We start from the raw sequence: 21,040 nt of genomic DNA on the forward strand, positions 1-21,040 counted from the left end.
GGCTAGTTTAAGCGTAAGAAAGGTATGAAACAGAGGGGAAATGTTTGCAATCTTATATCCAGCCAGCCTTTACTTCATTGGCTGCACGCTAGAGGGAGTGGTGTGTTACAGTATTATTACAATATTATCTTGTTAGCAGCTGACATGCTGTAAGTTTTGAAGAGTACCTATTTGACACAACTGTTAAAGCCTAGCCATGTTATAATGATGTTATGAATTTCTGCTTAGACTTTATTAATAAAACTGCTTCATTGTTATTATTAACACATATTCAGGAAATACTTAGGCAACTTGATACTTTTTATAACATTTCATAAGAATATATGCACAGAGAGAGATTTTATGGTATATTATTGCTATCTGAAGGGTACGAGTTCCATTTGATTAGGTTTCTTTTTCTTCCTAAAGATTTTTATATTCTTGCAAACTTAGCTCTCTAAAGATCAGTGTCACAGTTATCTACTGCATGTAAATGAGACAATTTTGGTTAAATAAGGAAAAGTATTAGAAAATTGATACAATATTGTATCTAATACAGAAAGAAAAAGATATAGAAATGTAGATAAAAGAATAAAACTGAATTGTGCTATATCTTAAATTATTGGGTTGTATCAATAGTAAAATATTCCTATTTAGAATTAATCTGAATTTCAGTGAGATTTACTTCCAAGTAAGTTTATAATCTTTTTTAAAACTATTTTTTAAAAACTACTATAGAGATTTTTAAAATGTCAGACATTGCCTCCTTCATTTGGAAAAGTGAGACTTTTAAAAATATATAGAAATATATGTGAAGTTGATTCAATAATGCATTACAATTTGATTTTATGTATTGCAGTGTCCAGCTTTAATTTTTTTTTTGTAACAAATGGCAAAATAAGCAGAGAACAAGTGAAAACGGGAACATTTATTCAAGACATTTAAACCACAATGCTGATTCTTGACATCTCCCAATCGTGTGTTTTTTAGAAATAATTGGTCTGATGTTAAGAACTATTCGATTGCTCATTTTTCATGCATAAGTATTTAGAATTCTTGCTATGTGTATCATGGACAATTGGGAGAAAAGAAAAATATTACTGAGCACGTGCATTGCACCTCCTAGCCCATAAAGTGTTTAAATATCCCAGCATTTGGTTTGTTAAACTAACTATTGAAGAATCGTGAGACCATGATAGCTCCTATTAAATTACTATAGACAGAACTATGGCAACAGCAGATCATAATTAATTCTTGTCTCCGGGCGCCGGAGGAGAGACGAAGGTTGATTATTTACAAATATTCAAATTAGCCAGGTAGCCATGATTTGCTACTCTGCCAACTGTGATTAGATAGTATCTAATAACGTCTACAGTCGCCATTTACATATAATCATTCCATGTGTTTATGGCTATGTTTTGCCTATTTATATCGTTTTATTTGTGCCAATTTTTTTCATGTGGCCATGTCTTTGCCTGTACTATTACTTGTTTCCTTGTACTTGTTGACAAATAAGAAAGAAAGAAATGGAAAGGAGAAAGCAACCGCTCGTCACCGTGAGGATGAGTAGGGGAAAACACGTGAGAACATTCGTTTGGAACCACAAGTACGCATGTACAGAATTGGAATCGGGCGTTTGAATCATTAGGAGAACGATGGAAAAGAGAAAAACGAGAAATAGAATGCGCGCGCAGCCGCCGCGTTTGCTCTCGGGATTTGTATTCCCGGCAGCTGTTCGAATCTTCTCCATGACAACCATCTCTGCTCCAGCCTTTCTCTCCACGTCCGCATTTCCTCTTTGATGTCACCTAATTAAAACAAAGAAAGAAAGGCATCCCGGGATTTAATTTGGACCAATGAGAAAGCGGGATGTTTTGTTCCTTTCCAATGAGTTTAAGCAGAAGGAGTTTTTCGGGTCTCGGATTCAGTTAATCTTCCGATTGACTTGCAGCAGACGACAAGTAATAAACTCGATTGCTTACGGCTGGGTTGAGATGCAGGAAAGGTGAAAGAGGGGTGCATAGAAAAATGGGTTGATACAAAGGTGGATCTGGAGGCCACGCCCCTTTAAAGAGCCAGAGGCTTTGCATTCCCTCCGCCTCCCTCCCTCCCCCCAACCCACCGAGGGACCTGATTTTGGCGTCTTTTAATTGGCGGGAGGGCGTGCAGTTATGGATGTTGGTTGCCTTGCTTGCTCTCACAGACCCTGGCTTAGGTTGCAGTGAGTATCAAATATGCATTCACGAAGTGCTAAATAAGAAATCCGTAGTATGCATATGTATTCAGCAGTGAGTTCCTTCGTTTCTCACGCTCTCCAAACAGTAGTAAACAATCCCCCTATTCGCCCGGCTGGTCTTGGATAACACAAATGCTCACTCTTTTCAGACAGTGCGATTTTTGGCTAAGCTAGCTGGAAGTAATGAAGGTCTCTCCCATCCCAGAGTGCAGGGGAATAGAGGCAATGGAGGTCTAAGCCTTCGCCCCATTTCCTTCTCCATTTCCACTCTCTTCAATCCCAAAAGCAAAGGATTCTGCGTTATTGCTTACTGCCTACCAAGAAGAGAGTTTGGTCTTTGCTTATATTTATTTGGCATCTTCTTAAAACGAGGCACATTCCCTTCATACAGTTTTCTATATACAGCAAATATGCCACTTTTTCTGTCCCTATTTCACATTTATTTGAGATGAAATTGTATTCTTTCCAAACAGTCACTTCAGCAGGCTTACACTGAGTTGTAACTTTGCAAAACACATTTTAGCCTAGCCTACACAGAGCCTCCTCACATAGTTGGTTTATGATTTGAGACAATACGCAAATTCTAGGAATTAGATTAATTCAACAAGCCATATTTCAGTTAATCAAAGCTTATTGTGTAAACACTGCTCTTCAAAGCTCTTTAGCAACCTGGATTAAATCTCCCCTTATATTATTTATTCTGTTCATATTACCAACTCACGTTCATTCCTTTTTTCCAAAGATAGTTTCATAACCTTTTAAAATATTCTTTTTAATTTCCTAAATATATTCACATTCAGCACCAATTTTCTTAAACTCAGTTAATTACAATGACTCTTCCTTTTTTTGAAAAGCAGGATGTAAGAGAAACTCATTAGCCACAGTAACAGAAAAAAAGAGGTGGCTGATGTGATTACTGCTTTATTCCGAAGGAACATTATTACTATAGTTGGTGTCATGAAATCATTTATTTAATTTTACGGGTAACTATAGTTAACTATATTTTAAATAATTACTTTAAGCTCTGTGAATGTATGGGGAAATCTATAAATGTAAAGTAGCTGAGTAAACCATTCTAGGTTTGGGGTTTTTTGGCAATTGCACATGGATGATACCTCATGAAAGATATTTATTATTTATTATAGTATTTATTATTTCCCGAAACTAGTTAAATATCAGATTTTGTACAATAGGCATATTTCACTTTAAAACTTGTGCATGAAGAACTTTGGCTTATTTTGTTAAAGAAATAGAATGTATTTATTATGAATTTACTAGGCTTATATATTGTTTGTTGTCCAGCCGTATGCCTTTCTGAATAATTATATTTAAAAATATTACATTAAAAATTAACATAACACAAACACACACGTACACAAACATAGAGATACACACACACACACACACACACACACACACACACACATACATATATAACTCACACATACAGTATACATACATATATATGACATACATACATACCCAGACCATCAGTTGCATTACACAAATATTCAAAAGTTCAAGAAAACAAAGGACTTTCGGAACACCTAAAAAAATAGGGAGGACCATTCAAATCTCTTGGAGAGTGTTGTTATACAGAAGAGGGCAGGAAACTGTTGATGACATTCTGTTATGGAATGTGCACCTGCAGCTGCAGTGGGGAAGACTGGTGTTAGGCCCAAGCCCAGGGACTAGACAGACCTAACTGAGTCCAGTACTTTTTGCTTACACCTAGTAGAATCTTGCCCCAGTACAACTTTCTAAGTTATTAGGTATTTGCTGAGAGATTCTAGGGTGTGATTACACTGAACCACTTCCCTCTTCCCCCATCCAGCTCAGGACAGCAGTCTTTTTCTGGGAAAACTCTGAAGGGACCAAATCCTCCCCCTCTCTTGATGCAGGCGCACATTTGATCATTCTGAGAAAAGAGATACCAAAAGAATCTACACTAGCAGATCTAATGGTGTCAATGGCTGCAAAGTGAGCAAACAATACTAAGCAAGTCACATTTCCTCTATCCTGAGTTTGTTAGAAGTCATCCACAAATAAAATTTAACTGGCATTAGACCAGGTAGTCCATCTATGGTAGGGCTCTCTAATTGAAATCCCACAGCCTTCTCAAAAACCTAAGTTTGTCTTGTAGATGAGAACTTCTTATATGCACCCCATCGTACTTGAGCTCTGCTAGTGAAACTTTCAGTGTACCATGTTATGCCTTTAATACACCAATGTAAACTTGGATACAGCTATTATCCAAAATTATTTTTATTTCCCAATGTGTAATCAGCTTAATGGAAACTACTAGGAAATGGCACAATTTATAAGAGAAAAATGAACAGTTTAATACAGGGGTCTCCAACCTTGGCAACTTTAAGCCTGGCGGATTTCAACTCCCAGAATTCCCCAGCCAGCTTTGCTGGCTGGGGATTTCTGGGAGTTGAAGTCCGCCAGGCTTAAAGTTGCCAAGGTTGGAGACCCCTGGTTTAATAATCCAAAATCTCATTATGCTTTTTTGTAAATTGCTGTTGCCATATATATGTGAAAATGAGAACCAAAATCACTCTTTTTAAAAATAAAATTTGTTGAATGCTGTGTTTTGAGTTGTATTGTATTAATGAATATTGAATGTGTAGAATTTTTTCATTGTTATCTTAACTGTTTCATGCCTTTATTTTTATAATATAGCAGCATTTGTAGAAACCCCACTACAGAAAATGATGAATACATCTAATTTTTAAATTAAAAACATATTTCTACTAAAGAATAATATACTTTGAGAGTCACGGTTTAAAAAAATCTCTGTACAGTTTTATCACTTGCAATTGTGTACATATACATAGAAAGGCATGCTCAGACAACTGTGAATGAAACAAACAAACCATTCCCTAGTGACGGAAGAACTGATGCATTGCCATAACAGACCACTCCGAAGTAACTTCTGATTTATTCAAGACTCTGCTGTGATTATAATCTACAGTTAAACACATCAAGTATTTAAAGTATAGTTTGCCATTTTATCGGATTGCACTGCACTGCACTGTGTGTGATTTTTATTCTGCTTAGAGACATCAAGATGACAAGTGCAACATACTCCTTCCATTATGAACAGATCTGGGAAGAGTCTAAAAATCATTCTAAGGATTGGAGCCAGAGAATCAGGTTAGTTTTGATAAATATAACAATTAAATATACTAAAGAAAGCCCCAGAAGTAAATAAAAAGTATTTTTCTCTTTTTAAAAATAAATAGAATTATACATTCTTAGGTGTTAAAAATGTTAAGGTTTTGGAAATCCAAATTAGTGTACCACTTCAGTTATTCTTTAACAATATACTTACTATATGCAATAAGATATACATGCAGACATACATACATTTTATGGTGATATTGTACGTACATATATTTATTACGTTTATTTTTCTCTGGTTTTTTCCAGCAAGTTTATTATTCAAATATTTATTAGAAAGTTAGTGTTAACTCACTTGCATCCTATTTTTTATTTCCCAATGTGTAATCAGCTTAATGGAAACTACTAGGAAATGGCACAATTTATAAGAGAAAATGAACAGTTTAATACAGGGTCTCCAACCTTGGCAACTTTAAGCCTGGCGGTTCAACTCCCAGAATTCCCCAGCCAGCTTTGCTGGCTGGGGATTTCTGGGAGTTGAAGTCCGCCAGGCTTAAAGTTGTCAAGGTTGGAGACCCCTGGTTTAATAATCCAAAATCTCATTATGCTTTTTTGTAAATTGCTGTTGCCATATATATGTGAAAATGAGAACCAAAATCACTCTTTTTAAAAATAAAATTTGTTGAATGCTGTGTTTTGAGTTGTATTGTATTAATGAATATTGAATGTGTAGAATTTTTTCATTGTTATCTTAACTGTTTCATGCCTTTATTTTTATAATATAGCAGCATTTGTAGAAACCCCACTACAGAAAATGATGAATACATCTAATTTTTAAATTAAAAACATATTTCTACTAAAGAATAATATACTTTGAGAGTCACGGTTTAAAAAAATCTCTGTACAGTTTTATCACTTGCAATTGTGTACATATACATAGAAAGGCATGCTCAGACAACTGTGAATGAAACAAACAAACCATTCCCTAGTGACGGAAGAACTGATGCATTGCCATAACAGACCACTCCGAAGTAACTTCTGATTTATTCAAGACTCTGCTGTGATTATAATCTACAGTTAAACACATCAAGTATTTAAAGTATAGTTTGCCATTTTATCGGATTGCACTGCACTGCACTGTGTGTGATTTTTATTCTGCTTAGAGACATCAAGATGACAAGTGCAACATACTCCTTCCATTATGAACAGATCTGGGAAGAGTCTAAAAATCATTCTAAGGATTGGAGCCAGAGAATCAGGTTAGTTTTGATAAATATAACAATTAAATATACTAAAGAAAGCCCCAGAAGTAAATAAAAAGTATTTTTCTCTTTTTAAAAATAAATAGAATTATACATTCTTAGGTGTTAAAAATGTTAAGGTTTTGGAAATCCAAATTAGTGTACCACTTCAGTTATTCTTTAACAATATACTTACTATATGCAATAAGATATACATGCAGACATACATACATTTTATGGTGATATTGTACGTACATATATTTATTACGTTTATTTTTCTCTGGTTTTTTCCAGCAAGTTTATTATTCAAATATTTATTAGAAAGTTAGTGTTAACTCACTTGCATCCTATTTTTTTTATTTAAAAGGGTTTAACTTTATGTAGCATGACATAATATATTTGATGGGCTTTAATAGATGTTAACCCCTTTGTGGAAATACAGACATCTCATATAAAGATTTCTTGTATCGTAACTTTCCCTTGAAGTCTGCATACTTACTTACAGCCTGAGCTTTTTAGATTCTAGTTTTAAATAATGTTTTCTTATTCTGCTTGTTCTTATTCTGCTTATATCAGCAGTGACATGATATTCAATAAAGGAGGGTGTTCTTTTGGGTATAGCATTATATTCCAAAATTTAAAGGGAAGCGGTGGATCAGTGGCTAAGACACTGAGCTTGTCGGTCGAAAGGTCAGCAGTGCAGTGGTTCAAATACCTAGTGTCATTTAATGGGGTGAGCTCTTGTTACTTGTCCCAGCTTCTGCCAACCTAGCAGTTCAAAAGCACATAAAAGATGCAAGTAGAAAAATAAGAACCACTTTTGGTGGGAAGGTAACAGCGTTTTGTGCCCCTTTGACGTTTAGTCATGCCAGCCACATGACCACGGAGACATCTTTGGACAGCACTGGCTCTTTGGCTTTGAAACAGAGATGAGCACCCCCTCTAGAGTTGGGAACGACTAGCACATATGTGCTAGGCAGGGGTCTGCAAACTTGGCTCTTTTAAGACTTGTGGACTTCAACTCCCAGAGTTCCTCAGCCAGCTGTAAGCCGCCCTGTAAGCCGCCCTGAGTCTTCGGAGAAGGGCGGGATATAAATGTAAATTAAAAAAAAAAAAAAGAGCCAAGTTTGCAGACCCCTGTGCTAGGGGAACCTTTACCTTTACCTTAAGCTGCAAAAGAAGCTGTATTGAAATAGATGCTTAAAGTTTGGGTGTACACAATGGGTTAAATTCATAATAAATAAATAAATAAATAAATAAATAAATAAATAAATAAATAAATAAATAAATAAATAAATAAATAAATAAAGCAAGCTCCCGTTACTTGTCCCAGCTTCTGCCAACCTAGCAGTTTCGAAAGCACGTAAAAATGCAAGTAGAAAAAATAGGGACCAGCTTTGGTGGGAAGGTAACAGTGTTCCATGCGCCTTTGGCATTGAGTCATGCCAGCCACATTACCACGGAGACGTCTTCGGACAGTACTGGCTCTTCGGCTTTGAAACGGAGATGAGCACCACCCCCTAGAGTCGGCAACGACTAGCACGTATGTGCAAGGGGAACCTTTACCTTTACCTAATTAATAAAGAGATTGAAAGTCAAAAAGTTTTTTCCTTTAAAAGAAGTGGCAGCCCTTCTAACAAAAATATACTTGGAGAAATTGATCCAATTAATAACTGTAGCAAAGGGAGTGCAGGTTATTTCCTTTTCTAAGTTATTTAGTAAATAAATGCTCAGGCTCACAAATTGGTGTATATTAATATTTACAAATGATAGATGAAATTTGCTTTCTTTTTCTGACAGAATGAGGATAGCAGATGAGACACAAAAATATATATTTCACAAAGAGAAACAAGAGTTTGAAGAGTTGGGTGAGAAGCATGTGTCTGAACTTGACTTCTTTCCAGGTGGACTGGAAATGGAGGAAAGTGTACTGGATGCTGCTGATCAAGAAACGGTGATGTGTGAAGAGAACAGCAAAAAAGATTCGTGTTCCAATGCTATTGTCAAGAAAAAAAGGAAGAAAAAGAGGTTAGAAATAACCACTGAAAACTTACAAAGTCTGGTTTTATTTACTAAAAGAAGATAAAAATAGTGAATAAGCATTGAGAAAGAAAATTGTTGAACTAAATAACTTATATTTCACTCTGTGAAGGTGGGTGGTTACTAAATTTTTGTTATATAAATAACAATTTCTAACTTTCCTTTCAATCTCCAATGTTCTCTTAGTGTTTCCAAATGACATATATCTCATTATATCCTAAATGCCTCTCCCCACCCTTTCATTTTTACTCTAAAATAAAAAGGATGAAAGATAGCTGATTGGTCATATGTTAACAATGTGTGGCCTGTTTGATTTTGGTTAGCATAACCAATTCTCTTTCATTGAACAAACCTCCGTTGAACATGCGTGACTGATACCATGTGTGAATTGAATCACTAAGTTTACAGGACTTTCCTCTGAGATTCTTGGCAATTGAACTTAAGAATTTAACCTAAGTAGGGCAGGTTCAGACAAACACCTTCTGCTAGGTTGCAAGCAGAATATGAATACTACAGCCGTCTGTCACTTTGTTCTAGCACCTTCTTTTGATTCTTGAGCCTTTGGTATAGCATAATAACAAATTAGCTGTTTTCATCATTTTTATAAATATAAAACAAATAGAGGCTATTCTGTATGTAAAACAGCATTTCTGTTGTCCCAGGGATTGACAGTTGACAATCCTGCTGCATACCTTTTCAGGCCAAGCAAGTTTTAAAGTCTCTCCCTGTCCATTGAAGCATACTGTTTGTAGTCTGACCCTTCATTTAAAGCTATGAGACTCTGACATTCATTTTTCCTCTTGCTGATTCACAAGCACACATATGTGAAAGTAAAACATTATAGATGGTAAGGGAACCAAGTGATGTTCTACTTGTGCAAGAATGCAGAATCATGGGACAAAAGACTGAAATCTTTTTTTAAGAGCAAAAGCAATATTTTCAGTCTTGAAAAATTTAATTAATTACTTTGGTTTTAAACATCCTGAAGATGCTACACATACTAAAATATCATAGATTTGTGAGGCCTTTCCTGGACTACCATACAACATAAAATGAAAATAAAATTTCTGTATTTGCATAAAACATGGCAAGATCCATATCCAAATGCTGATTTCGTGTTCAATTTGTGTTGGTTAGAATGGAATTTTGGTTATTTTTTCCAAATTTATTATAATGTATTGATACATTATACATTGATACATTTCTGCTAAAGAATCAGAACAAATTCTGATTACAGTTCATTGTAACTCTTACATCTCCCTGTTGGTTCCATCTTACAAATACTCTACTTCCGTGATGGTGAACCTATGGCACAGATGCACAAGTGGCATGTGGAGTCACATCAGTGGGCATGCGAGAGTTGCCCTAGCTCAGCTCCAGTGCGCATGCTTGCACCAGCCAGCTGATTTTCAGAAACGGACCATTTCCAGCCTCTGGAGGGCCTCCGGGGGTGTGGGAAAGGCGGTTTTCACCCTCCCCAGGCTCCAAGAAAGCCTCTGGAGCCTGGGGAGGGTGAAAAACAGGCCTACTGGGGCCACTGTGCCATCATGTGCCAAAAGCAGGGTGAGCACAGCGTGCGCGGGGGGGCAAGACACATTGAATTATGGGTGTGGGCACACATGCATGCAACCCCCATGCACGACCCCCGCTTTTGGCACGCGATAGCAAAAAGGTTAGCCATCACTGCTCTACCTCATCTTTATATTTCTGAGTATAGACTTGGGAAGGTATACTAGCCTTCTTCTAAGTACAATTTTAAAAAGCTTAATTTTTCATACATTAGGTGATAATTAAAACTTATTTGGTAATCATTTTGTTAAAGTTGCATTCTAAGCTGAAACCCAGTCCCTCTGGAAATCCTTAACCAAAGTGGGATTTCACTGAGCTTAGTTTTCTTAATTCACTTAGTTTTCCACAATAATACTTGATCCCAGTGTCCATGGAGACTGTCAAATCATCCAGGTCCAATCCTTACCATTCAGTCAGAACGGAAGAAGCTTCTTGGATGAGAAGCGAAATTTTTTCAAAGAAAAAACCAAGAAAGTCCAGGTGCCTTTTGAAAAGCAACTTTGGGATTGGAGATACAAGATCCAGAAGGTTCTTAAATACTTTGCAGTAAGTTGTGCATTGGTTTTGCCTGTCTGCCTCTGTCTTTTTTCTTCTTTTTATGTTTTCCAGATGACCAGTGATAAATCTGACCAACTGTAAATATGAGAGTGGTAAGTAAAATCTATAATTATGACGCTGAATATATTTCTCACTTGATTCAGTGAGGAAAAAGCCCACAATTTTGATTAAAAAAGATTTCCAAATTAATGAAATTTTGAGCTTTTGTCAAGCTTTTGTTTGAAAAATTAAAAAGGATATTTACACTTAACAATTGAAAGTATTGTTTGGAATCTAACATTCATCTTCAAATATTCACATATTCACCTCATTTTTTTCTTTCTTATAATTCCTAAATTTATATATTTTCTAAAGCTGTCTCATATTGTCCAATGAAAGACTAGCAATTTAAAGATAAGCATGTAGAGGAATTCTAACAAGTTCACCAACTGGAGTTTGGCACAAACCAACAATAATCTGGTATATTTTTCTTTGAAATTAAAATACATAGTTTAGTTATTGCAATTAAGTTATGATGTACCCTCTGAATGGAACTTGTTCTTTCATTTCTTCTCCCTAATATTTCTATATGAAATCGATGTGATTCTGTCTCTTCCTATCACACAGTACGTCGGGCTGCCAAAATGTGTGGGCTTCGGGAAGCAACCGAGACGGATGACTGGACCTTGTACTGGACAGATTATTCTGTGTCTCTGGATCGGGTAATAGAGATGAAAAGTTATCAGGTATTTATTAATATCTGAGATGGAGCTAAAGAATTTATGTTTTTATTTGTGAAAAAGGATGTGAAGGTTTGGATTATACTGAATATTTACCTTTGATCCCATTTTTAGAAAATAAATCATTTCCCTGGAATGACAGAAATCTGTAGGAAGGACCTTCTAGCCAGGAATATGAGCAAAATGTTAAAGCTTTACCCCAAGGAATTCAACTTCGTTCCCAAGACTTGGTGTCTTCCTGCTGAGTGAGTCTTTATAAAACTCATATCCCGTTTTTTTCTTGTTTAGTTTTTCTTTTTCATTATAAAAGTTTAGAAGATGAACATGGGCAAATAAATTTGTCCTAAATAGTTTTATTAAAAAGTATAGAAGTCTCTCTTAAAATTCAAACTGCTCTACTAGGGTCCCAAATTATCACTGAAAATTCTGTCTGTCCCCTCCCCATGGGTCTGACTTTGAGAAGCAGCCTTCCCAACTGAATATTATCCCATATTGGATTTCAGTTCCCATAATTTCCTATCAAGATGTCTAAAGTTTTAGGCTAGCAGTTTGGAGTGTTCTTGGGCCACTGTATATTTTTTAAATAACATGTTTTTCCTTTTCTTTTCATTGGTCTCAGCTATGGTGAATTGCAGGCCTTTGGAAGATCAAAAAAACATAAAACCTACATCTGTAAACCAGACTCTGGTTGTCAAGGCAAAGGCATCTTCATCACAAAAACTGTAAGAGATATCAAACCTGGGGAGGATATGATCTGCCAGCTCTATATCTCAAAGGTGATCCTCTTGTATTGAACCTTCCAAAGGTTCCTGGTATTGCTGCGAGTCTTTCTAGCAGGGGTGAAATGCTCCCGGTTCGGGCCGGATCTGCCAGTCCGGTAGCAATGGTGGCAGGTGGTTCAGAGAACCCATAGCAAAAATCCCTCCCATCGCCCATGCTCAGCTGAGACACACGATTGTCAGAGCCTCTTTTTTTACTTTTAAAAGCATTTTTTTAACAACCTCTTTGGCCGAAGAAGTTGCAAGAAAAAATTCTTTTAAAGGATTAAAACAAGGCTCTGATGATTCCAGCTGAGGTGCCTGATCGTCAGAGGCTTTTTTTTTTAAAGCATTTTTTAAAAGGTAGAAAAGCTGAAGCCTGCTAGGCAAAAAATGGGTGTAGGCAAAAAATGGCGGGGTGGGGGGTTCGTTTGAGAGAGAGAGAGAGAGAGAGAGGGAGGAAAGGAAGGAAGGAGAGAGAGAGAGAGAGAAAGAGAAAGAAAGAAAGTTAGAAAGAAAGAAAGAAGAGGGAGGAAAAAGGAGAGGAAGGAAGGACTACAAACCTGGCACTAGATGCAGCTTCAGAGGATAATCCAGGGCTGGAACGGACCTGGAGGTCATCTAGTCCAACTCTTCTCCAGCAGGCCATTGTTAGTTAGTTTCTGTCTTTTGATTCCCCAGTCACATAGCCATGCCTACCCAGTCACATGACCCCCACAAGCCACGTCCACCAAGCTGCGCCCACAGAACCGGTAGGAAAGAAATTTAGATTTCACCACTGCTTTCTAGCCATTTTAACTAAAACTGGCAGATATTCAAAATCACTCAATATTACTGAGAAGCAAAATCAGTGTGTCAAAAACCATTGATGATCAGTAAATCTTTTCCGTAAGAGAGAATTACATGGATTAAAGTGTGAGAACTCCTAAATAAGTATCTAGAAATGGGAAGAGCTATTTGTGGGAAAGCATCCAGAAATCATGGGAAGGTGGGTGAAGTGGTGGGGAAACTTACTGGGATTAGAGACACAAGAATGAAAATGCCATATTTTTCGGACTATAAGACAGACCTACCTTTTTTGGTGAGGAAAACAAGAAAAAGAAATCTGCTTCTGCCTCTCAGCAATTTTGCTTCATTGCAGCAAACAGCAACAGCCTGCTTTACTTTTCTTTTCATTTTCAGCATAGCTTGATTAGCACAAGAAAAAAAAATCTGCTCCCAGCAATTTACCTCCTTGCAGCAAGCAACAGAGGCTTACACAGCAATAGGCAATGGCAATCCCTGCAGCCTGAAACACCTGAAAGTTGGGGACAATCAACTTGTGCTAATTAGGCTGTGCTGAAGCTGAAATGGGCTGTTTCTTCTTGCTTGCTGCAAGGAGGTAAATTGCTGGGAGTCAGAGGCCAAAGAGTGGGGGCCAGTGGGTGGGAGGGTCTACATTCAGTGTATAAGACGCACCCAAATTTTCACCCCCTTTTAGGTGGGAAAAAGGTGCGTCTTATACTCTGAAAAATACGGTAGCTAAAGTGAACCAGTTGGGCAACAGGTTGAGAGACGTAGAATCCTGGAGCCATGACATTGATTACGAAGTTCCAATATAAATTAACTGGCAGATCATTGAAATACTCTGCATTACAAAGTAAATTTAGAGTTTGTTAGAGATTTTATGCATTTTTTAAAGTTTTTATTGATTTTATTACAACGACACAACACAACACAAACATAGTAACATAAACACATAATATGTGTTTTCTTTTTACGTGATGGTTTCATTCCTTCCTATTTTATACATTCCCTTTTTCCCTTCTTTTTTACTATCTTTGACTTTATTGTCCCTTTGCATCTAGTTTCATTTATTTACAGTAATTTACACATTTGTTATCTTCTCTTCTCCGTCCCTTATTTCTATTTAGTTTTCCTATTTTCCAATCACTCGTACCATTTGGTCCATATTTGATAATATTCTGTCTCTTCCTTTTCCTTTATTTCTTTCGTTAATTTATCCATCTCCGCACAGTCCAGAATTTTCTTGATTGTTTCTTCTTCTGTTGTTATCTTTTTATTTTTCCAGTACCGTGCATAGGCCGGACCTTACCGGACCTTTAAGCGCGAGCTCAAGACTTTCTTTTTTCACCAAGCGGGGCTGGCCTGATCGATTTTAGTATGGGGGTTTTAGTGCGTTTTAATAGGGTTTTACCAAGGTTTTAGTTTTGATAAATTTTAGCTAATATTTTAAGTTACAGCGATTGAATCAGTTTTTTAAATTTGATATTTTATTTTAAATTTGTTGGGATTCTTGTCGTTTTATTGGCTGTACACCGCCCTGAGTCTTCGGAGAAGGGCGGTATAAAAATATGAATTTAAAAAAAAAAAAAAAGGCAATCCTTGCCGCTGTAATTATGTGTAATATCAGATACTGAATGTCTTTGCTTTAAGTTCTGGTTAATATCCCAAATAAGAACGTATCTGGTTTTAAGTCCACCTTATGTCCACTTATCTCTTCTGTCCAGTTTTTGATTCTGGACCATTTCGCCTTAGGACATGTCCACCATAGGTGATAATATGTTCCAGGAGGTTTTTTTGCATCTCTAGCAGTTTGACAAATTATTAGGAAACATTTTAGCTAGCCGAACTGGTGTAAAAGGCCATCTATAAAACATTTTTAGCTGGTTTTCCTTGTAAGCCGTTGATAGTGTCAATTTAATATTTATTTCCCATAATTTTTCCCATTTCTCTAATTCTACATTGTAGCCAAAAAAAATTGCCCATCTACTCATGGTATCCTTAAATTCTTCCATTTTATATCTAAGTAGATATTTATACATATTGCTAATTAATTTTATTTCTGTTCCGTGAATGATTTTATCCAATTCTTGCGGTTCTTTTCATACCTCATACCTTTTTGTATCCTTTATGACTTCAGATTGAATTTGTGTGACTGTCCACCAATCTATCACCCTACCCATATCTTGTTCTAGTTACTGTTTCTTTTTCAACTCTCCCTGATCATTTATCAATTCCTTATAAAGGTAAAGGTTCCCCTCGCACATACGTGCTAATCGTTGCCGACTCTAGGGGGCGGTGCTCATTTCCGTTTCAAAGCCGAAGAGCCAGCGCTGTCCAAAGACATTTCCGTGGTCATGTGGCCGGCATCACTCAACGCCAAAGGCGCATGGAACGCTGTTACCTTTCCACCAACGGTGGTCCCTATATTTTCTACTTGCATTTTTATGTGCTTTCAAAACTGCTAGGTTGGCAGAAGCTGGGACAAGTAACGGGAGCTCACCCTGTTACACGGCAGCACTAGGGATTTGAACCGCCGAGCTGCCAACCTTTCGATCGACAAGCTCAACGTCCTAGCCCCTGGGCCACCGCGTCCCTTAATTCCTTATATATAATTATCTTATTTTTCTCCAGTAAATTTGGATATATCAATGCTTCTTTTAGCAATAACGCCATTGCCAACAGAAGCATTGTTTTTGTTTTATCTTTTTTCAAATTTGTAGCAGTGCATTCCTGATCCAGTGTGTTTGAAAATATTTATGTGTTTTATACTTCTTGTCCCACAGGAATGCATGCCACCCTACTTGTAGATCGTGTCCTTCTATTGTTAGCACACTATTGTTTTTCAGCTCCATCCAGTCTTTTAACCAGACTAGACTCGCCGCTTGATGATAAATTTCCCATTCTGGTAACGCCACACCCCCTCTATCCTTTGTATCTTGGAGTAATTTCATTTTAATCCTTTTTCCTTTGCCATATAAATTTGGAAATTAATTTGTTTAATTATTGAAATAATATTTTTCCTAATTTCAATGGTATCACTTGGAACAGAAATAATATTGTTGGCAATATGTTCATCTTCACTGTTGCTATTCTCCCTAAAAATGAGATTTTCAACTTTTCCCAATTTTCTAAATCTTTTTTTATTTGGTGTATCAATTTGTTGTAGTTGTTCTCCTTAATTGAGGAACGTTTCATGGTAAGCCAAATTCCAAGATAATTTATTTTCATAGTTGTCTTCATTTTTATTTTATCCTCGTTCAATTTCGTGTTCCTTTGTTAAATTTTCTCTAATCAATTTAGATTTATCCTTGTTAATTTTGAGTCCTGCTACCTCTCCAAATTCTTCTATCCTTTGTATCAATTTAGGACCCATTTCCATCGGGTCTTCCAAAATAAATACCATGTCATCCGCAAATGCTTGAGTCTTGTATTCTTCCTTTCTAATTTTTAAGCAGCTTATTTCCTGATCTTCTCTGATTTTTGTTAGAAGCGTTTCCAGTGATAAAATAAATAGAAGAGGAGAAAGAGGACACCCTTGCCTTACCCCTTTGTTATATCGATTCTTCCTGTTAACCCTTCATTTATAACTACCCTTACTGTTTGTTAAGAATATATTTTCCCCACCATTTTTTCAAATCTTTCCCCCAATTCCATATAATATAATCGTGTTGTAAGAAACTTCCAATTCAGATTATCAAACTCCTTTTGGGCATCAAGGAAACCCAGCGCTGCTTGTTTTTCTGAGTGAGACTCATAATATTCACATTCATCACTATCCTCATATTAGTTTTAATTTGCTGCCCTGTCAGAAAGCCATTTTGGTCTTGAAGATGTTTTTATGTATGTTTGTTAAAAAAAAAATTAAAAAAAATTACCACCACCACCACCCCCAAAAAAGAAACCCATTTTGGTCTGGATGTATGTAGTTGTTCAACAGTTCTTTTAGTCTTTCCGCTATTATTGTTGTGAATGTTTTATAATCAGTATTTAGGAGGGAAATTGGCCTATAATTTTGGATTTCTTGTGTCTCAGTGTCCTCCTTGGGAATAAGGGTAATAATTGCCTCAGTCCATGTTACCGAGATTATAGCTGCTTCTATTGCTTCATTGTACGTCTCTAACATTATCCACTGTACTACCTTTAGACTGAATTCATAATCAAGTATAAGTACCACAGTAGTAGATTACAAACTAGAATAACCATGGCTGAATTTGTATTATTTGATATTTTTGGTGCAAGTTAGTCATGGTTGGAATATGCTTATTTGGAATTGGCTGAAATTTTCCTGTTGTTTCCCACAACTATGATCACAGAATGAAGAAAAAGCAGGAGAAACTTCACTGTAATTGACACTTTAACCCTCATGAGCTTCCTGGTTGTTTTATCTGTCAGGGTGATAGCACGTTGTTACTCTGATGGCTCTTGGACCCTGAGGACGTTTTATGAAGTAAAGGCAGAATGGGGCAAGGAATTGTTGGGGATGATTTGAGCACAGTATAGACTGTGGTACGGCAATGAATATATGACCTGGAGGAGTAAATACTTGGAGAGGTCATAAAGGTGCAATTCAAATATCTGTTGCTGTTACCCATAGGGCAGATTTTAATTTAATGGTCTTCAGATACAGGAGATGGACTTTAATGAAACAATACTGTAAGAAATTTCATTCTAACAAAGGCAGATCAACCATGGCAACTTCACTGGAGCAAGGGTGGACAACTTTCTGTTTTAACTGAATGTTAAAACAATCTCTGGGGAATCTAGTAGTCAATTGAAATAAGTGGGTGGAACTCAAGCTAACAATAGCTGAAGACTCATTTCTGTTTCTGGCATGCTATTTTTTTTAATCTGATGCCATTTCCTTTTTCTCCAAGGCAATAGGCTATTGGGAAAGACATGATATGATATTAGGAGAAAAATCTTGCAAATGCTATATGGCTACATGTAATATTATAGCCATGAATCGTCTTCCCTAACTCAGAAGAATGTAGGGTCACTCTTCCTCAAGTTCTTAAATAACTAGTTTAGATAGCCCTCTGTTGGGTATGCAGTTAAAGCTGATTGTGTGTGGCAAGAGGTTTGACTAGATGACTCACAAGGCCTATCCGGATCGATGAATCAATGACAGCCTCCCCACTTTATTTTGCTATTCCTCTAGAAAAAAACTAAAAAGAGCTTTAACCATGATCAACAGATGAAGATTTTATAGTTTAGGAATTCATTGAGAGTGGCCTTACATTGACTTTTTGAGTACATACTTACATGAGTCCCATTACATGAATGAGATTCATATATTAATATATTCTTAGTAATATTAATATATTCTTAGTAATTTCACACAGTAAAGAGCTTTTTGGCCTCTATTTATCAAAAAGTATATCTGAATTGATTTTTATTAGAATATAAGCAGTTAGCAGAAACTCAGAAATATGTATATTGCCCAGTGTGTGATTTTTTTTTAGATGAAACTCTATTTGTAGATATTTAATTGAAAATTATTATTTTTTTCAAGCCATTTATTATTGATGGTTTCAAGTTTGATCTTCGGATTTATGTGTTGGTGACATCATGTGATCCACTACGAGTATTTGTTTATGAGGAGGGACTTGCACGTTTTGCAACATCTACGTATTCAGACCCATCACCAAGTAATTTGGTGAGTCAAAAGGCTGAATTCTGTTGACATAAGTAGTCATACTAAAACATCACCACTTTTTGGGGAGGGATATGTCTCAATATTTCCCCAAAATTAATATTTAAATGTCACTAGAACAGGGGAACCTTTACTACTGAATTATACTGATATATTTCTCACACTGGTGGATTGACAAGTGTTGGCAACGGTCCCCTTAAATATGACTGAGATATTCCTCTAATTTGAATGAAGATTAAATCTGCTGATTTCACACACAAAAACACACTGCAAACTATCATTCCCCCCCCATTCTTATGTAAAGTACTATGTACTATGTATCCAAACATGGGAGTGTCACCTTTTGTTAAATTGTCAGGTGCAATAGGATCATTGAAACTGCCCCTTTCATATGTGTGCAGTACATGTGATGCATGTTTAAAAGGGAGAGGGGCCTGTGCCCACCATTTTATATGCTATTGCTTTGCAAAGGCTTCTGATTCTGTTGTCCTCCATGTATCCTCACCTCCCCACCTGGAATAGCAAGCACTTACTTTATTGTCCAGTGGAGACTCATTGAAAACATCTACTACTTGGTGGTTCCCTCCAACTTGCTTTTACCTGGAAATATTTCTTTTTGTGGTCAAGATGATTATGATTATGTTAATTAGCCAATGTTTAAGGAACAGCAAAGCTGCCCTTCAAAACAGCAAACAAACAGTGGGAAAATTACTGTCAAGCTGTCTCATGAGGACAGGGGAAGCCATAAGAGCCAACAAAAGGAACAAGTTATAAATTCCCATTGATGGGGAGTGCATTTTTCTTGTCTTTCTTTTCAACAGCAACTGAATAGCTAGAAGTCTGCAAAGTCATGGTCACATGCCATGGTGGTGCCAGTATTGAATTAGCACACCCATTGTGTACGTAAAGGCCTATAATTTATTTTACATTTTCTGCTTTTGAGTCCAGATAACTATCTCTGCCTCAGAATTGATTTTTGTAAAGACAAATACTTGGTAGATTCAATCTGGAAAAGTGAAGCAATGCAAGAGAGAAAGCACTTAACCCTTTCTTGCCTGCACTTCTCCACTTCAAATCATTGCCTCCAAACACTTTTAACCCTGCAAGATTACAAATGTTTTTTTAAATAGATGTTTTTATGAGATACAGACTAACATCCCATAACCAAGGTAAGGCTGCAGAATGTATAAATCAGATGTTTTTGTACTACATCTCCCAAAGTCTATTATTGGCCAGGTTGCTAAAAGCTGGCCAATAAATAAAAGCTCCAATATTTGGAGTATTATGCAGAATTAATGAATTATTTTATCTTTATTCATTTTAGTGCAGTCCATGGAATAGTCATCAGCCTTTAAACCAGTATATTTATCTTTAATATATATTTCTTATTTGTTTTAGATGTGCTCTTAGTGTTTCATAAAAGAGCCTAGCTAGATATGGGTTCATTTCAGATCTATGGTTATACAGATGTTGCTTTCTTAAATAATTTATTTTTATCAAGGAATTTAGAACACAAAAGTTTCAGCTTATTGCCTTATACTACAAAAAAATTTTAAAAATATTTTTTTATGTTATTGAAATTCCATTACCAAATAAATTAAGGAAAACTAAGTAAGATAAATATTATTGAACATCTGAAAGGAGATGTAAAGGCCAGATAGTTTAAGCTTCCCACAAAATACGGGTGTTTCACATACTATTCTCTGCCCCTCCAATCCTGAGAGTAGAACATAAATGGAATTAAAATCTCTCTAGTCTAATAACCTGCTTGTTGTTTAATTATTTACAGGACAATGTCTGCATGCACCTGACTAATTATTCAATTAACAAGCACAGCGCTAATTTTGTACGAGATGAAGATTCCGGTAGTAAGAGGTACAGAATGTTTTCCAACATAATCATAGCTGGGGGATGCTGGAGGCTTGCTCTCATGAATCTTTACAGCCATTTCAGACTTGTTTAAGAAACAATTCTCCAAATTCAGCTGGCACATGGCTCATTCTCTGTCATTAGGTGATGTAAATCATTTAAAAAGCTCAGATGAGAAACAGCGGGAGTCTGGAGGAGACGAGAGGAGCATAGATTTATCCCCCCTAAAGGAAGCACAAATGAATTTATTGAAATGGAACTGCTGGGTTGTTGTCCCTTGTTTTATTATTTTTCCCTTTAAATCTTATACAGAATGGTCAGTTTGATCTCATTACTGCCACCTCCATTTTTCTCTCTCCTCCATCTAGGTCACTACCAGAATGCTTGGATTTTCAGTTGATCGCTTGCAACATTTTAGTTTGCTGGCTCCTATTTTTCTGCAGTGTTCTACCCACTGCGGCAAAAACTTGGCTTCCTTTACATAGTTTTCCATAGCATCCTCATGA

General features: G+C 36.4%; 1 protein-coding gene across 4 annotated transcripts in view; it reads left to right on the forward strand.

The window, feature by feature from the left end:
• The first annotated feature begins 6,387 nt into the window (after nt 1-6,387).
• Nucleotides 6,388-21,040, forward strand: part of TTLL6 (tubulin tyrosine ligase like 6) — a 51,668-nt gene continuing 37,015 nt past the window's right edge. The window contains exons 1-8 of one of the 4 annotated variants that reach the window (XM_058183595.1): nt 6,388-6,600; nt 8,383-8,610; nt 10,801-10,841; nt 11,356-11,474; nt 11,583-11,713; nt 12,088-12,244; nt 18,525-18,668; nt 20,455-20,540. In XM_058183595.1, coding sequence (XP_058039578.1) covers nt 11,373-11,474; nt 11,583-11,713; nt 12,088-12,244; nt 18,525-18,668; nt 20,455-20,540 — 620 coding nt within the window. In that variant the 5' untranslated portion in view covers nt 6,388-6,600; nt 8,383-8,610; nt 10,801-10,841; nt 11,356-11,372. Of the gene's footprint in view, nt 6,601-8,382; nt 10,842-11,355; nt 11,475-11,582; nt 11,714-12,087; nt 12,245-18,524; nt 18,669-20,454; nt 20,541-21,040 lie in introns of those variants that run through there. The other 3 variants (XM_058183594.1, XM_058183596.1, XM_058183593.1) reach the window with 3 other exon arrangements.

Source organism: Ahaetulla prasina, chromosome 4, assembly GCF_028640845.1.
Source record: "Ahaetulla prasina isolate Xishuangbanna chromosome 4, ASM2864084v1, whole genome shotgun sequence".
Lineage (NCBI taxonomy): Eukaryota > Metazoa > Chordata > Lepidosauria > Squamata > Colubridae > Ahaetulla > Ahaetulla prasina.